Source organism: Eucalyptus grandis, chromosome 3 (genome assembly GCF_016545825.1).
Source record: "Eucalyptus grandis isolate ANBG69807.140 chromosome 3, ASM1654582v1, whole genome shotgun sequence".
Lineage (NCBI taxonomy): Eukaryota > Viridiplantae > Streptophyta > Magnoliopsida > Myrtales > Myrtaceae > Eucalyptus > Eucalyptus grandis.
This window is the reverse complement of record NC_052614.1, coordinates 56,024,704-56,043,219: the sequence shown is the minus strand read 5'-3', so window position 1 is coordinate 56,043,219 and position 18,516 is coordinate 56,024,704. Positions and strand designations below refer to the sequence as shown.

The window sequence follows — 18,516 nt, the reverse complement described above, 5'->3', positions numbered from 1 at the left end:
TTTGTACCAACTCATTTAAAGCCCATTAATTCACGATGCATATATGTTCTTAGCTATTTATTTATTTATTTTTCATGTTTGCTTTACCCTTTCTAATTTCTTTGCATTTCAATATATTTTCTAATTCCAATGATGAATGTATTTAATGTGAAAAATATATATATTAAGATTATGGGTTGGCTCACACATTTAATGACCCTCCATCAAGAACGTGGTATAGGAATCATTTAAAGTGAAGAGTTATCAACATTCAACTTTGTTTTAGAGTAAAATCGTTGGTATTCCTTGGTTAGTGGGGAAGAAAAATATTCACAACCAATTGAAAGGATGTGAGGTATGTAGACACCTACACATTAAAATAAGGAACGCAGTTCACAGAGCACCATGTTGGGGGAATACCAAGGACAGCCCTCACAGGTAGCATGCTACCTATTGGCTTCCACCTACGGTCTCTCAACCGACCAGAAGTCCAAGGCCTCTTGTGGTGATGGCTATTCTTGTCTAGTTTTGAGATTTTAGTTTATAGTTTGTGTTAATTGGTACTTAGAGGATCGGCGGGATAAAAGTGATTTGACAAGATTGAAGTGCTAAGCAAGTGTTTGAGCCTTGTAAAGTTGACTTGGTTGAGGAAGATGAGATACTGGCTTAGGAGGTCCCCAAGATGCTACCTAGAGTTTTGGCCATGGGTTTTGACGGAATTCTTAATGGTAAGTTGATAGGGTTCTGCAAAAGGTAACTTTTTTTTTCTAGGAAACCCAGAGCATGATGATCTTTAGCATTATTTGAGGATCCTAAAGCAATTGGATATGCATGCTATTAAACCAAATGAAGACCAAGCCCCGCATCATTTAGGACATCAGTATGCATCTTCTATTACTATTTCTAAATTTACGCCTATCTGCTATACATTGACTAGAGGTAGTTCCATACTGTATTATGAGATGTTACCACTGTTAATATTGTCACTTAATTTCTAAGCTCCCTTACTTTTTCATTAATTTTCTAGTTTACATCATTTGAGAAAGCCAGGGAAGTGGGGGACTTCTTTACAACCCGCTCAAAGCCTTCTATTGGAAGAACATTGAAGTAGAGCATTGAGTGGGTGAACATCAATGCACAATGGGTTCAATGCATTTAGAACTAGGAATATCTTGTCGAGATAGTACAGGAGCTTGCATATAGGAAGTGCTAGGATTCTCTTTTTTAAACGTTGTGATGCTTGTGTCCCGGGTTGGCAATTCCTTGGCCACTAAATAACCCGTGTGGCATTTGGCGAGTGAAATTCGCCAAGTCAGCATTTCTTCTATAGTGTTCTAAGGAACAATACAACAAATAGTTTCCTTATACAATATCGTACCACACTCAACTAAACTCAGTCGTCTAGTCTATCGAATGAGACAACATATCTCTTTAGGTTCAATAATTGGTTTCAACCTACCATGGCCTCATTAGGAAAGCGATATCAACTCTCGACCAGTTCATGCATGGGAGGCCAACCCCCCACTAAGTAATATAATCATTATATTCTAAAATTCCTAACACCAACTGTCCTAATGCTATTCCCACAAACTAGTTGTATTTATCCTCTCTGCATCCTCATGTTTCACTTGATAACTCCAAGCTTCACTTTAAAGGGTTCACGAGTACGAGAAAATCACAGACTGTGACAAACTCACCCACTCAATTCCACAACGCCCCCAATACGAGCTGTTTTGTCACTTCTTTGTGTTTCCCTAACCATCAATGCCATTCCTTGGGACTTACATAGATAGCAATGCTTGCCCAACAGAGCAAGCCACTCCACTCCATTAGTTGCTTTCCACGATCAAAATTGTTCACGAATCTCTAGTCATTTGTGCTCACCAACAAGTGTGGCACCCCTAGCCAACTGCATTACTATGATAGCACATTCTTTCACCTACTAAGCTCCTCCTGATCTCTGCAAGCCTTCCCCTCTGTTGGAAATGTGATCGCAAACCTCCTCTTGAGATTTGCCAATTGATCTAAGAACGTTGTCCCCACCCGGCGAGCAATTCAGTTCCTTCTTGGGCCCCATTGTCATCCTAGAAGCTAGACGAGAGCTACAAGCTATTCGAGCCCTCCTAGCCCCGGCAATCACTCTTCGCCCTCATAAGACCTGGAAGACTACAAGCTTTCCCCTGAATCACCCACCTACTAGAGGGATCTTGACTTTGATACCATTTGTCACGAGTTGGTAGTTTTTTGGTAACAAAATAACCCATGCGGCTCCTAGTGAGTGAAATTCGCCAAGCCAGCCTTCCTTCTATAATTGTTCCAACGAATAATACGGCAAATAGCTTCCTTATATGAGATTGTATCATTTGCAGCTTAGCTTGAACATCTAGTCCATCGAGCGAGACAACATATCTCTTTAAGCTCAACAACTGGTTTCAATTTGCCATGGTCTCATCAAGAGAGCGGCATCAACTCTTGATCAATTTATACACGGGAGGCTGACCCCGCCTTTAGAGCTCATAAGTAATATAATTCTTATATCCTAGAACACCTAACACAAATCATCCTAACATTACTCCCACGGACTAGTTGTGTTCATCATCTCTGCATCCTCACTCTTCACTCAATAATCCCAAGCTTCGCTCTCAAGGGTTCATGAGTATGGGAGAATCATGGATCATGACACTTGATTGTTTGTCCACAAAACATGTGAGGTGACATTTCATATGTTTCTATCTTAAACTTACCTCAATAGTTGCAAATGCAATAAACAAGTCCATTCCGCCGTTGTCTGAAAGGGCAAGATTTGCTACTCTCAAACATTCTTTTTCTCGAGGAACGAGCAAATCACATTAAGTCTGGCTGAGTCAAATACTTCTCTTTACCTTTTGATGAGTAAGACATGAATGGCTCCTGAAAGCAGACATTGTCATATTGCCAAAACCAATAACCTAATTCTTATGGCTCTCGCCGCGAGAAAACTCGTATGGGGTGTTATTGCGAATGAGCACTGCTAAAACATCGAAGAAAATTTACTAGCAAAGCATACCTTTCCCCGCACTTGTGAACATGGAAGAGCTTAAAAATTCGAGGAAGAGGTATATGCCAATTTTGTAATAAATTGGCCCGGCAAAACCCAGCCCAAAGCCCATCTAATTTGGCCTTATGCTCCGCAGGAAAGGGATGATCGAGAGATAAGAGGAAGTAGGAAAGAGAGAGGCCTTCAGCGGGAGCGAAAACTGAAGAGAAAAGGGTGGAAATTTTGCACTTACATGCCTCAGACCTTTTGACGGGTCGGATATTTTCGATTCGCAATGTCCAGTTAGGATTCAAGCTCTACTTTCATCAAATCAGAGGAATTTTCGGAACTAATAAAGCTTAAATTCAGAGTTACGTGAATTCCAAACTGCAATGTTCCATTAAGAAATCATTAAGATGTAAATTTATATAAAAATGATAGTTTGGAGTATTGTGTATCTATGAGGCTTATTAGAAATTAATTCCGAATTACAAGTTGGTTTAAAAGAACTTTTAGAGTTTCACACATAAGTTACGCATAGTAGACAGCACTGAATGCCCGCTATGGGCAAGTTTCATGGATGGCACAGCCCGTGGAAGTTGTTTTGTCAGTGGATGAACTTGGTTTACTCAAGTAATAATTAAATTAGCTTTTTGCTTAATTTTGATATCATTTTTAACTTAATTGATATGATTTTGAGTTCATTGGTTACTTTTGTGATTTGATTTAGATTTTCCCAAGTAAGTTATGTCTATTTCTTCAATGAATATGTAGACTCGTGTGTCGAAAGTGATGAAGATTTGATATATTATGAGTTATTACAAGCAGATCTGTCGCATGAAATGTAGATTTGGCATTTATTAATTTTTGATATTTGTAAATAATTTGAGAAACTTTATAGGGAATGTGCCACGAAAGAGTGTTATATATATGTGTGTTAGAATACATTCCATAAGCTATTTCAAAATTTATTTCATAAACCAAGTTCACAAATAAGAATATATATACATATATGTGTGTGTACATATGTACACACACATATATGTATATATATTCTTATTTGTGAACTTGGTTTATGAAATAAATTTTGAAATAGCTTATGGAATGTATTCTAATTTATGAGATGAATTTATGAATTTGATTTAGGACTTATTGGAGAATAATGTTTATGGATTATGCTCATGCTAGCTATGATTAGAACCCATGGTGGGGTTGACTATACATATTGTTTTTAGAATATCTTTATGAACCACACTATCGACTACTGTAGATGTAGATATTGCCAATGAGTGTCTTAGTCTCCTTTGTCACGAGCATTAAGAGTGATCTCAATTGGATAATGACTATAGGATTGATTAATAGACTAGACCATTAATGCATGTTTAGATATTATTGATTAAATGAATATCTCTTATATAGTTAAGTTGAAGTGATATCACTCATCTTAATCTTGTAATTGCACCATATATTGGATTTGAGATAATTGAGTTATGATATTATTTTATAAATGTGCATAAGGTTACTTGATCTAGTTAGAAAAGTTTGTACTACCCACGGAGTTATGGTTGCTTATACTATTCATCTTACATCTTTTTGGGGTTATTCAGTTGGTGGCAAGAAATCAAATGACCAACTCTATGACTTCGTTGAATTTAGTCAAATGGCATGTATGGAAATGAGGTAATCTCATAAAATTTACTGTAGATTCGGCCCATTTCATTACGCTCAAAATTTAGTTATGTTGCGATACTTCAGATAAATTTAAGGGTGTATTAGAAGAGCAAATCAATAAGGGTCCATATTTGTGTTTGAAAGGTTGTGATAAACTAGAGGGGACTCATTAGCATACCAAGTTGAAAGAAACCTACCATGAGAGCATCATGAGTGCATACATCAATGGCTTCACATGCTTAAAGGATGATGCGGTCCTTAAGATGATGAATGACAGAGTTTACTATTATTGAAATTTGCACAATTGAAGGCTGGCGTAGGTCAAACATAATTTTATAAATAAAAGATTGATTAATTAAGCATTGCAATCTTGACCTGACAATAGAATAATATATGCCACTTTCTTTAAAGACTCAAAATGCAAGTTAAGCAAGAGCATCTAACATCTAGTGCTTTGAGTGTGTGCTAGTTTTCACTTATTCTAGCTCCGTCCAATAAGAAGCAACACAAACTCCTCAAGAAAGGGATCATATTTTCTTTTGCATCTATTCCCTATCTTCTCATTCCTTAGTGAATCATTCTTTAAATTAAAGTTGCTGATTCTTTAACTCCTTTTATTGCTTTTGCTCGCGGGGCCATATTCCTTAGAAAGATCAATTACCCATTGTGTCATCGAGAACACCTACGTTAGAAAAATAATTCAATGGCGACCGGTAAGTTTTTTCCTTTTTTTTTTTTTTTTTTCTGTGTTGTTGTGTGTGTTGGGGGGGGGGGTTTGTCCGTACAATGTTATCGCAAATCATAAGTCTACATTTTCCTTGTTCATTGAAAGTCCAAGTAGAGCATAAAACGGATGACTAATTGACAAATCTAACAAAACCGATACATTACCATAATTATCCTCTTAATCCACGATAACAAGCAAACTAAATTTCTAAAATGACATATAATTTAGCTTGATTATTTAAAGTCCATATCATAAATTATTAACGACGAATGTGGAACAACAATTAAAATATATCAACGCAGAAAATAGGTGCCAATGAACAAGAAGGACATGAAGACACACGAATGCACGTAACTTCTCACGTACAAGCCATGCAAGAAGAAATTTTCAAATGCAAAACTAACGTTATAAATCTCCTCTCTCGCTCGTCCTCTTCCTCGCTCACTTCGAGATCGAGAGAGAGAGAGAGAGAGAGAGAGACTGCAGAGATTGAGATGTGACGTCGCCGCGCAAAGTTCCCATCAACGCAAAAATGGAGCAATTCAAAGGCCAACCTCGCCTCCCTAAGTTCGCGTCACCGAAGCGATACGACATAAGGCTGAAACCGGACCTCGCCACCTGCAAATTCTCCGGCTCCGTTGCCATCGACCTCGACATCGTCAGCAAGACCAAATTCATCGTCCTCAACGCCGCCGACCTGTCGATCCAGAACGAGACTGTTTCCTTCACCCACAAAGCGTTCTCCTCCTATTTGAGGCCGGCACCAGGAAGAACCAGTCCGGTTCTCGGCTCAGCACCATCGTCATCTTCAACGATTCTCTCTCTCTTCCCTTCGGCTGTTCTGAATTATCTGTGGCAATGGTGGCAACGACTGTGGACCTGGTTTTTTAGCTTTCCGACACTTGAACGATTCCGCACCAAGGTTAGTAATGTAGAATCGCATCTCATTTTCTTTTCCGCGATGCGTATCGAGGCTTCGGTTGCGAGAGAATTCGCAATAGCTGATTCTGTTAGAAGCCATCACTTGGTTTAGTCGTGAATTATTCATCCAAAGCAAAGCATACAACTTTGCGTACCTCCAGTCTCTTAGAAGTAGGTCAGTCTAATAAGAAAGTCGGGTCGAAAATGTCCAGTCCATTTAACTCGTTTTGAGTGATTTATATCAATACAAACCTAGTACCTCTTAGCCGGTCCATACCCAGTTCAATCCGTATTATTAAAAATACATTTTTATTTAACCCAGTCTATGAAAATTCGTAGCCACCCATTTTAATGCCCATTAAAATCCTTATTTATGATGCAAATGTGTTCTCAGGCTCCCCGATATCCTTTTTTTTCCCGTGTTTGCTTTACTCTTTCTAATTATCTATGAATTTCGATATATTTTTAATTATAGTGATGAATGCATTTTAATGTGAAAAAAAATTGAGATTATGGGTTGGCTAATGGTGAAAGCCATGGTTGTCGAGTTCTGAGATTTTAGTTTCTATCTTATTTTGTGTTAACTGGTACGTAGAGGATCAGATGGTGCAAAGTGAGTTGACGACATTGAAATGCTGGGCAGGTGTTTGAGCCTTGTAAAGTTGACTTGGTTGGGGAAGATGAGATATTGGTTTTGGAGTTCCCCGAGACTCTGCCTACTGGGATTGGAGTTTTGGCTATCGATTTTGACGGAATTCTTAATGATGAGATGAAAGGGTTCTACAGAAGGTAATTTTTTTCTAGGAAACACAGAACATGATGATGTTCGGCATTATTTGGTTGTGCAACAGGGATTGTGAAGCAATTGGATTTGCATGCTATTTGACCAAATGAAGACCAAGCTTCATGCAACCACTTGCTTCCTCTGCTCCTTTTTCTTTCAAAAGTTTCGTTGGTTGTCTGCCCTGCATCATTTAGGACATCACTATGCATCTTCTATTACTGTTTCTGAATTTATGCCTATCCGCTGTACATTGACTAGAGGTACTTCCATACCAATTGTAAGATATGCCACTTCATTAGTTTTTTGAATGAATTACTGGATTATGAGATGTTAGCACTGCTAGTATTGTCACCAAATCTTTATTTAAAAGCACACGTCTGACCTTATTAGTCGTGGACAGCCAAATTCACGCACTTGAGTTCTAATGCACTCTATGCAGTACTTACGAGCACAATGGAGAGAAGAAGAATATGGCGGTTACTCAGTTTGAGCCAGTTGATGCTCGGCGATGCTTTCCATGTTGGGATGAGCCTGCATGCAAGGTTATTATCTTTCCTCTACAGGAGTGGTTTATGTGCAACTGTCCTAACGATCTTCCCATGCCTATAATGGCGGTACAAACCTTCGAGGGAGGTGTCATTCTTTTCCTCATATGATTGATACACCCTCAATAGTTCCGCTAGTTTGGTCTATATAAGGTTGCCAATCTCTTTAATGATCTGACTTTAAATACTGTTTGTACTTCTTGGAGTGTAATTTTTTAGGTAGGCATCTATCGATGTTACCTGATTCGTTCACTTGATTTTGCTGAATGGTGTGACAGGCGACGTTCAAAATTTCTTTAGATGTGCCGGCTGATCTGGTAGCTCTCTCCAACATGCCCACGGTTGATGAAAAGGTGGAAGGACACGTTAAGACGGTATTTTATCAAGAATCACCCATTATGTCAACATACTTGGTCGCGGTTGTCGTTGGGTTATTTGACTATGTTGAAGATCATACATCTGATGGTAAAATCACTAATTATTGCTTTGCTCTCATAAGAAATTCCGTTTATCTAGTGATTAGTGTGGAAAATCTGGTGCACAAGGAAGGACTTTTTCTTTTTTTTCCCCCTTTTGTTTTTGCCCAATTGTTCTTATATCTGCCTCATTGCCTTGGCAGGAGTAAAGGTGCGGGTATACTGTCAAGTCGGGAAGCAAAATCAGGGAAAATTTGCCCTAAATGTTGCTGTCAAGACGCTTGAATTCTACCGAGAGTATGTCCTTATCAGACTTATAATGTCTGTTAGTTCCGGCCCGCTTAACTCTAAGTGAATTGCATTTGTCAGTACTCTAATATTCTGAGCACTTGCGATCATTATCTGTAGTTGACTATCACTAAATTGAACGAAATCCAGATACTTTGCTGTGCCATACTCTCTTCCGAAACTGGATATGATTGCTATCCCAGATTTTGCTTATGATGCCATGGAAAATTATGGTTTAGTTACTTATCATGAAACAGCTCTACTCTATGATGAGCAGCACTCGGCAGCAGCTAACAAGCAGAGGGTAATGTAAATTACAATTTGTTGACTATATTTCAATATCCAGTTTGGCTGTTCAAAGTTGGAAAGTTTCATATGTGTGGTTGTTGGAATAATTAAATGTTAAACCATATCTTCATATAACAACTTAAGCTTTAAATTCCACATGGTATCAGAGCTGAAGGTTCTAAGTTTAAATTTTTTCAGGTCCCATTTACCTCCCCAATTAAATATGTCCTCTCTTGGGATTAGGTAAAAAGACCATACTAAGTGTGGGGGAGAGTATTAGAACAATTACATATTAAAAAACACGTTCATCTAACAGCTTAAGCTTTTAAAATAATTAATAATGATCCCACAAAATCTCACAGTAGTCACCAATTTGCATAAACGTTTGACACTTTTGTCTGGCTTCTTTAAGGTCTCAATAGTTGTTACCCATGAACTGGCTCACCAGTGGTTCGGTAACCTTGTTACCATGGAGTGGTGGACTCATCTGTGGCTAAACGAGGGAGTTGCTACTTGGGTAAGTGACCTTGCTTTGTGTATTGAATCATGCATGCTTTATATGACATGCGTTTGGCTTAGGTGAGCTATTTGGCTACTGATCGCCTTTTTCCTGAGTGGGAATCATGGACTCAGTTCCTTCAAGAATCTGTTGAAGGGCTGAGACTGGATGAGCTTGCTGAGTCACACCCAATCGAGGTAAGCAAAAACTTCTTTTCCTTTTCTAAAGATATATGGAAGTCCTTGAATTGAAGAAACTTTTCCCCTTCAGGTGGAGATTAACCCTGCTGGCGAGATCGGTGAAATCTTCAATGCAATAAGCTATAGAAAGGGTGCATCTGTGATCCGGATGCTTCAGAGCTATCTTGGTGCTGAATGTTTTCAGGTAATTCTTTTGCCTTTCAGCTTATGATGATATCTCAGTAACTGTCTGGAGAGTTCGTGTAGATGACATGTGAAATTTGCTTATAGAATCAGAAAGAGAATGAACTGACTAGAAGGCCTTTCTTTAAGGAATGTTGAGGAGTTCTCCAAGATAAAAGTGTATGGTCTTCTGCCATGTAATTTAATCAAGAGAATAAGTAAGTTCTCGACATGATGCTGAGGAAGAAATCTGCATCTCAAAAGCTTTACTAGCAGTTTCACTGACTCGAGCAGAAACAATGTAGTGATATTTCTGAACTTGATTTAATTAGTAGACCTGATATTGGCTGCTTAACTTGAGCTGGATTGCGCTTCACTTTTTTGTGCTCACATTATGAGACTATAAAATTGATGAGGTACTTGAATCGCTTGGAATTGGCTTCTTTTCTTGGTATTATTGCCTAAACAAATCCTTCATTCAGACATATTCTCAACTCAAGCTCGGGTTCAAAATATTCATGATACTTTCTATAATTTACGCGCTACTTAAGTGTCAGAGCACTCAAGTTTGCAATTTACTGCTTACGGTAATGTTATCCTTTGACAACTGGCCTTTACAGCCCCCCATTCCGCAAATGCACTATGGCTTGATAAGACTACTGCTTGATTGATTTGGAATATAACAGAATTCAGTTGATGAGATTAAATTGTACAAGTGAAATAAGAAAGATTCTCCAACTTATCTTATCATATCTTCTGGTTAACTTATTGAATTACGGGTTCACACAGTGAACTCGCAAATTAAATTATCATCTATATGAATTATTATTGATGCGAACGTTCTTCTGCCATGTTTTGCTGTGTATAGTACACTTCCGTTGCAGACATTGCTTGTATTGGATTTTCTCGAAGATTTAACACGGACATCTTTTTGTAAAAATAGAGATCACTAGCTGCGTACATAAAGAGGCATGCTTGCTCAAATGCAAAGACAGAGGACCTCTGCACTGCACTCGAGGAGGGATCAGGCGAACCCGTGAACAAGCTAATGAATTCATGGACCAAGCAGAAAGGATACCCTGTGGTTTCCGTCAAAATCAATGATAACAAGTTAGAGTTCGAACAGGTTCTAAAATGTTATACTTCTTTCAAGTTTTTTTTTTTTTTTTTTTTGGTCTTGTACATTACCAATCTTCATACAGCGAACCAGCTGCAGACTGACATGACTTTGATAAATAATGGCAGTCACAATTTTTGTTAAGCGGTTCCCATGGGGATGGACAGTGGATTGTGCCAATAATATTTTGTTGTGGCTCGTATGATGCGTGCCAAAGTTTTCTGTTGGAAACAAAATCCGCATCTATTGATTTAGAGGAAAATGAAGCATGGATAAAAGTTAATGTCGACCAGACGGGATTCTATAGGGTAAAGTACGACGAGGATCTTCAAGCCGAGCTAAGATATGCCATAGAGACTAAAATGTTATCTGCAACAGACAGATTTGGTACCTTTATTATTTCTTCCAATATTCGAACATCTTCCGCCCACCCCCATTTTTCATCTCTCTTCTTAACCTAAAATTCAGGCTAACCAACTTGTGGCATGCTTGTAACAGGTATACTGGATGATTCCTTTGCTCTTTGTATGGCTCGCCAGCAGTCCTTAACTTCTTTGCTCACTTTAATGGCGGCTTACGGAGAAGAACTTGATTATACTGTGTTATCGAATTTGATAAGTGTATGTTCAGCTATAACTCTACTCTCACTTTATATATATTGTGTCTGAACTTGGATTGGGAGAGAATATTACTATGGGTTTTTGTTGAGATGATATATTCGTGACTGATTTTACTCTCTTAATTGGCAGATAAGTTACAAAATTGCAAGAATTGCTGCAGATGCTACCCCTGAATTGGTGGATTCCATAAGACATTTTTTCATCATTCTTTTCCAACACTCTGCAGAGTAAGTTCAGCTACTCTTATGCATCTAGCATAGCCTTGTAGGTAGAATTTTGGATTTACTTTTTTGCAGCTCTTACATCATGATAACAAATAAACCAAAAAGAAGAAGCTTCTTTGGCGAGGTAAATTAAATTCATTTCAAGAAATTGGAAGGACATACCAATTTTTTACCCCGATGTCTATTATCTATAAGGTGGGTTCTCTTACTGGAAGACTGCTGAATTTATGCTGAAACTTACTCGTGATAATTTTCTTTTCAACCTTTTCTTCTTGATGTATTAGCCGAAAAACTATCTTGATGATCTTTGTCGAGATTAATTTGTCTAGTTCTCTTTGGATGTGTAGTGAGAAGTCTGCTTAAGTGATGCCAAATTTTCAAGAGATACTTTCAGTCTTTGATAGACTCTTAGTGAAGTTTTAGATTTTGAACTACCTAATGTTCTAAAGAAGTAATTTTCTGATAAAAATTTTGTCGAGTTGTGATTGCGAAAAAGAGAGGCTCAGTCATTAGCTTTTTTGTTGCATTTTCGTGGCAGGAAGCTTGGTTGGGAGGCCAAAGAGGGTGAGAGTCATTTAGATGCTATGTTGAGAGGACAAATTTTAACCGCCCTAGCAAAGTTCGGAGATGAACCCACACTGAGGGAAGCTAGCAGGCGCTTTCATGCATTCTTAAATGACAGGAGCACACCTCTCCTTTCTCCTGACATCCGAAAGGTAGTGCAATCTGATGCATTTTCTGTTGCTTTGTATTTCTTCATGTCCTAAAGCCTCTGCATGCATTCTTTTACCTGATTTTACAGGCAGCCTATGTGGCTGTGATGCAAACCGTGAATGCGTCAAACAGATCAGGTTTTGAATCTTTGCTGAGAGTCTACGAAGAGACTGACCTGAGCCAGGAGAAAACTCGCATTTTAGGTATTCAGATGTCATTTGGGCGAGTATTGCAACTGTCTGCTACTCATCTTGCTAAAGTCTCCCCCTTTGTCTCTGTAGAGTCATTGGCCTCTTGTCCAGATCCAAATATCTTCCTTGAAGTGCTCGGCTTCATACTGTTTTCTGAGGTACTCTGGCTTGTGTACTAGTTGAACATACATATGTCATGTTAGTTCCTTGAAGTCTCCTTTATTCAGTTCACCTATTGTTCGATCATAAAGGGAGAAACTAAAATTTCACGCTGTTGCTGTTAATTAGGATCGCAGTCAAGATGCTGTCTTTGGGCTTGCAGTTTGCTGGGAAGGACGCGAAACCGCTTGGAATTGGCTGAAGGTAATTCCATTAATGCCAGCGGACCACATTGACTTCTTATTTATTTTACCTAAACGAGCCAATGATGCTTTCCTTGGATTTGAGCTGATACAACATAGATTGTTGCTGGCTTATTGCAAAAACTACAATTGAAACGAAGAATTGAGAGCATTTGTAACTTCTCCTATTCTTTTTGTTGCTGCTTCTGGTTTTTCAAGAGTTTTTGCTTTTGCCCTATAATATTTGATGCTCTCTGCCTTATCTAATGTGGCATTCTTCTCTAATAGATCAATCATTGAATGCAGGAAAATTGGGAGTACATTGCAAAAACATGGGGTTCTGGGGTTCTCATCAGACGGTTTGTCAGTTCAATTGTCTCACCGGTATGTCATCCCATCACTTGCGCGCCCGTGTGGGTTCGTGTGGGTTCAAACATCTTAAAAGGGGGAAGGATTTTTTCAGTAAAAGCGAACGAATAGTTAGCTCTGTACTCATGGCAAAAGTTGTGTGTTTTCTAGGACTGCATGCTAATGTTCTTCGATACGGTATTTTTCCCTTCTGTCTGTCGTTATGCAACGAACGTGGTCAATTCCTTGAGTTGACCCTGCTTTTTCATCACTTGTCTAGTTTGCATCATTTGAGAAAGCCAGGGAAGTGGAGGACTTCTTTGCAACCCGCTCGCAGTCTTCCATTGCAAGGACACTGAAGCAGAGCATCGAGCGGGTGAACATCAATGCACACTGGGTTCAAAGCATTCAGAACGAAGAAAATATTGCCGAGACGGTGGATGAGCTGTTATATGGGTAGAGCTAGGATTCTCTTTTTTATGGTTTGATGCTTAATGGTTTGTAAGGAAAACATTTAAAGTGATATTTTATCCTTGTCTATGCTTAACTTATCTCAATATTTGTGAATGTAATAAACATGCTCATGCTTCAAGTGTCTGAATGTTCAATCCATTCTGCTACTACCCCCAAAGCGTAAATTTTGCCACTCTCGAACGTACATCCTCTGGAGGAATGAGCAAATTCTATGAAGTCCAGCCGAGCCCAGTGCTTCTCTTTACCCTTTGATTAGCCAGTGATGACTGGCTAATGAAACTATCATTGCCCAAATCCAGTAATACAACAGTGCATGGGTACTCTCTTATGGCTTGCACTGCAAGAAACTTAATATGGTGTTCTATTGCAGATGAGCACTGCTAAAACATCGAAAAAATTAACTAGTTGAGCTTATCTTTCTCTGCACTCGCAAAGTAACCTAAAACTATGCCATTGTGAACATGGAAGATTGTGAAAACTCTGGGAAGAGGTATCCGCCTATTTCAGGCTATTTCTCAGCATCAGAATTGTTCTTTCAATTCATGTACCACACATTATTAACATAACACAAAGTCCTCGTTAAACCCTCCAGATCTACCCAACTATGATGAATGTAATTGCTCGCAATGTCAAAACAGCGAGGTCATCACAATCTCAGTCACTACAACCAATATTAGCTGCCATGTACAGAAGCCAGTAATAGGCAGTGTGTAGCAAGGGAGCATGTTCCCGCAGTACATTAAGAACAATACTCTCGTAAATCGTAAAGCCCGGGGATAAAAACATAGGGGCTAACCTTATCCGACCTTACGCAGCTTTATATACTACAGTCAAAGAACAAGAATCAATATTAAGAAGCCGGTATACGAATCATGTCTTGCTCTTGAACTTCCTTTGAGCTTTCAAATCTACAACGATCACTGTGATGTTGTCCTTGCTTCCCTTTTGGAGAGCACATTTGGAGAGGTACTCAGCTGCCGCTTGAGCTGCGGGGTCCACCACCTCACCCTTATTGGGAAGATGCGTGACCCCATTCTTCTTGTGCCATAGAAGTAATCTCTTTCGAGCCAAATCACATGCCTCCTCATTTGTCATCACATCCCATAAACCATCACTTGCCAAAACAAGGCATTCGTCTTCCCTTGTTCGGGGAACGAACACCACTTCTGGTTCTGGGATGATCCAAGGTTTCAGGTATCTATCACCTACAGCCCAAAAAGATAGTCCCACTCAGTAATCGATCAGGTAGCACACATATCTGTTTGGGGATTTCACATCTATCTGACCACTAGATTGTGTCAATTCATGGTCATTTTATGACCTTAGGTCAAGTTCTAGTATTGCAGAATCCTGAATGAATATGAAATTTCATATTTCAGAGTAGAAAGATTGAGCACAAATGATCCTCCAATCGGAACTCCCAACCAAAAAGCATGTGAAAATCAATTTATAACTGGAAAGGAAGCCAATAAACTTCCTTCAAGACAATCAACATTGACTAAAACACAGAACTCCACGGAAGAGAATCCTAAGAAAATTTGAAGAGTTGAGATGCTCAATTAACAGAGTGGAGCCAGAACAAAGTCAATTCCAAAGAGTGAGGACAATATCTAGCGGCCCTTGTCTTCGCGAGACAAGATTAAAAAAAGAATAACAAGACTAAGACCAAACAAAGTCTGGGGTCACAGGTAAACAGTAGACACTTATTACAACGTAAGCTCATAAATTTTGATGGACCTTTGATATGGCACTGGATGGTTTCTACTTTCAACAGTCAACACAGAAAGAGTTCTCTATCAATTTTTTGGACATACTTTTAACCTAAACATGTAAAGAAGGAGAGACTGGATCAAATATAGAGATTATCATCACAAGAACTCCAACTTATTGCCAGCAAGTAAAGGGACATTTTGCTAGGATAGGATCACATTTATTTTCCTAACTAAACAAGCTGAGTATAGCCATTAGATCCATATTGATACGCAGACTTCCTCCACAGGTTAGCTCTTCAACATCATGATCATGTTAAGAGAAAAAAGTTGGCAATTCAAGTCCCATCTAAAGTGGGAGACCGAGGGAACAGGAAAAAATCAAATAGACAAATCAAGCCCTTTTTACAGGAAAATATAATATCAAAAAGAGGCTACGAAAAAGTTTCTTACCAATAGACCTCGACATTGCCAGAACACCAAAGACACGATGACCATTCCACTGAATCACCTTTCCTCCGGCTGCTTCGATCCTAGCATATTCATCTTCCCGATTTGGCTGCCAAAGCATGATTAACCAAAATGAAATTAAAAAAACTAACACACTTCAATCATGTAGATGCTCAGTAGGAGGTTTCTACCTTATGATCCACTGAAAGTGCAATGGGTTCTTTTCCACGATAAAGAACTGCTCTGGAATCTCCACAATTTGCCACAACTATATGTGATGAACAGATCATCGCAACAACAGCAGTAGAGCCAACTGTCTCCGGGGCAACAGGTTCAGTGCTGAATTTGCCGCTGACTTCTGCATCAACCTTAACAAAGCACTTTGTGAATGCCTTCCTCCATAATTCTTGGCAACCATCCATTAAATTGCCATTAGTTAAGTGATCCCTGACGCACTCTATTTCCTCAGCCAATGCCAAATGAACACGCTCTCGACAGTAATTCGCAACCTAAAAATGAACAAAACAACTCAATAAGTAAAAAAAATTGTAGAGGTACAATTTTTCTTTTATAAGTTGGTTACTAAAATTTTAAGAAAATACTCCAAAAAAGACAATTATTCAGATAAAACATAAAAATGAAGTACCTGCAAACCTCCATGTCCATCATAAACTCCGAAGAAATGAGCAGTCTGCTCACTCACATAATCACTGATGCCATCAAGGGCTGGACCACCAACCAGCATCTGGATAGGAATCTTTAGAAACTGAGGCACAATTCTGACTGCATCTTCCATCTCAGGTCTTCTGCCGCACAGCGAAGTGAATCCCCAAAGGGGCACATATTCCACCTCAAAAACACTTCGCCCAACAGTCGCATTCACTTGTTTGCCTTGGGGCAACTGAACTACAACAGCGGAAGATTGGGAACTCAAACTGCTCCTGACATCTTCCTCGAGGCTTACTGCAACAGGGAGAGGTCCATTGGTCATCTCTCTCTCTACATTCACCTCCTCCACTTCAGGCGCCTTGGCAAGAATATTGACACTGCAAACACTCTTCTCAACATCTAAGCACCTAGGTGTTTCTATTTCAGAATTAGCATCAACAATTAGGAAATCTTCTGCACATAAGCTACTAGTCTCACTTGTCACTGAAAGAGAACACGAACTATCAAGGAATCGATCACCCTCCAATGATAAGGAATCATCTTCACTTTCCTGGGCAATCACATCACCAGTAGCCATCCAGTCAGTTTTGTCATCAGTCATCATATCCAGCAAAGGTATTTCGTTACCTTTTTCCTCTCCTGGAACTGACACTGCTACAATCCTAACCTCATTATCCAAATCACCACAGCTAGAGTCATCTTCTTCACCAGAAACCACCTCTGTTGTATCCTTCATCACAGAATCGGACAGTGAACCTGAAGTATTCGCCATCAAATTTAACCTTGACATGTCCATGTCGCTTACCCTTCTTGTATGATCAGAGCCAGAATTATCTACTCTAAATAGCACCAAATCCGCCAGAGACATCTCCTACATCAAAATCCTTCGCCCAAACAAAGAAAAAGTCTCCCTCAAACCCCTCAGAAAACAAACAACCTTCCATTTTTCAACTAAATCATCAACTTCATCACTCTCTAAGAAATATTCAGAAAGATCATCTGCACCATTCAACTGTCCATTTTCCATGCCCAAGAGCCAACACCAGAGAAGAAGCTAGTCCATGCTTGCCGACATTGAAGTTGGTGAAAAGTGTTGAGAAATGCAAAAGGGTAATTATATCTGGCCCTGTAGAGAATTTAAACCAGACAGGTACGGTAGACCTCTAATAAAGCCTTATCAACTTCCCCTTCTCTGGAGTCTTCTTTATCCACATCCATCAACTACAATGAAAGCGAAATAACCAGAAAAGAAAGGATGGTCTTAAATCCTCAAAGCAAGGATTGCAGAACAAAACCCGATAATTGAAACCAACCACTTATCTCCAAACACAAGAAAGAGAAAGCGAAAGGGTCATGAGAAAGTGAGCCAAGAAAAGGGTAGAAGTCCCAAGAATCACAGGGAAACCCTAAAAAGATATTGCCCTTTTCCTCTTACTACTTGAGTTCCCTGGATCTGAGGCAACCCACTTCAACCTATTGCAAATTGACTCTCTCTCTCTCTTTCTCTCTCTCTCTCTAACCTCTCTTTTCTATCTCTCGCATATGTATCACAATTAAACGAGAAAAGGAACTTGTAGGAAAGGCAAAGAAAGACTTGCTACCAAATTTCTTCAACTGTAAAAAGCGCCTCCTCCGCGCTCTCTCTCTCTACACCTCTTGCAGAGACCTCTAAAATCTGAAATCTTAAAGCCAGAAGCATTCAGGGAAGAACCACGCAACCAGGCTCGGACGTTGCCAAGAATCACAATACAACAGCTCAAATACGATCACAACAGTTAAAAGAACTCAACTTTCACTCCTTTCTCTTTTTTCAAGAACTGAAAGGGAAAGGAACCACAGAGGAACTGAAGCAGCAGCGGGTGAAATAATTAAAGGGAAGATATTAAAACGGAGAAAAAGAGGAGACCCAGGAGAGAGAGAGAGAGAGAGAGAGAGTGCGTGTGTCCAGAGAGAGAAAGAGAGAGAGATATGTTACACGTGTCGGATCTGGAAGAGCAAGTTAAAGCATCTCCACCCATTTTCATCCCATTTTTGCTTTTTCTTTCTCCAATCCTGTGCCTGTCCCTCTCTGTCCATTTCCATCCTTTGCCTTGCTTGAAGGGACCTTCTTTGCCTTTTGTGTGCACACAATCAAGGAAGGGAAAACAATGTTCCCTCTTGGTT

The 18,516-nt window shown here is 39.3% G+C and overlaps 2 protein-coding genes across 2 annotated transcripts; one reads left to right on the top strand and one right to left on the bottom strand.

Annotated features, from left to right (window-relative positions):
• The first annotated feature begins 5,838 nt into the window (after nucleotides 1-5,838).
• On the top strand, nucleotides 5,839-13,646 carry LOC104437866 (aminopeptidase M1). Its single transcript, XM_010050916.3, has 19 exons — nucleotides 5,839-6,315; nucleotides 6,958-7,103; nucleotides 7,538-7,640; nucleotides 7,922-8,108; nucleotides 8,263-8,356; nucleotides 8,498-8,651; nucleotides 9,048-9,152; nucleotides 9,215-9,331; nucleotides 9,405-9,518; nucleotides 10,440-10,622; nucleotides 10,742-11,000; nucleotides 11,112-11,233; nucleotides 11,363-11,460; nucleotides 11,996-12,173; nucleotides 12,260-12,374; nucleotides 12,453-12,520; nucleotides 12,651-12,725; nucleotides 13,010-13,087; nucleotides 13,332-13,646. The coding sequence occupies exons 1-19, from the start codon at nucleotides 5,926-5,928 to the stop codon at nucleotides 13,509-13,511; spliced, it is 2,766 nt and encodes a 921-aa protein (XP_010049218.2). The 5' UTR covers nucleotides 5,839-5,925; the 3' UTR covers nucleotides 13,512-13,646.
• Nucleotides 13,647-14,040: 394 nt separating this feature from the next.
• On the bottom strand, nucleotides 14,041-18,266 carry LOC104437865 (protein phosphatase 2C 53). The gene is made up of 4 exons (XM_010050914.3): nucleotides 16,331-18,266; nucleotides 15,876-16,193; nucleotides 15,688-15,793; nucleotides 14,041-14,730 (listed from the first exon to the last, which is right to left on the bottom strand). The coding sequence occupies exons 1-4, from the start codon at nucleotides 17,219-17,221 to the stop codon at nucleotides 14,396-14,398; spliced, it is 1,650 nt and encodes a 549-aa protein (XP_010049216.2). The 5' UTR covers nucleotides 17,222-18,266; the 3' UTR covers nucleotides 14,041-14,395.
• Between the last annotated feature and the right edge of the window lie 250 nt (nucleotides 18,267-18,516).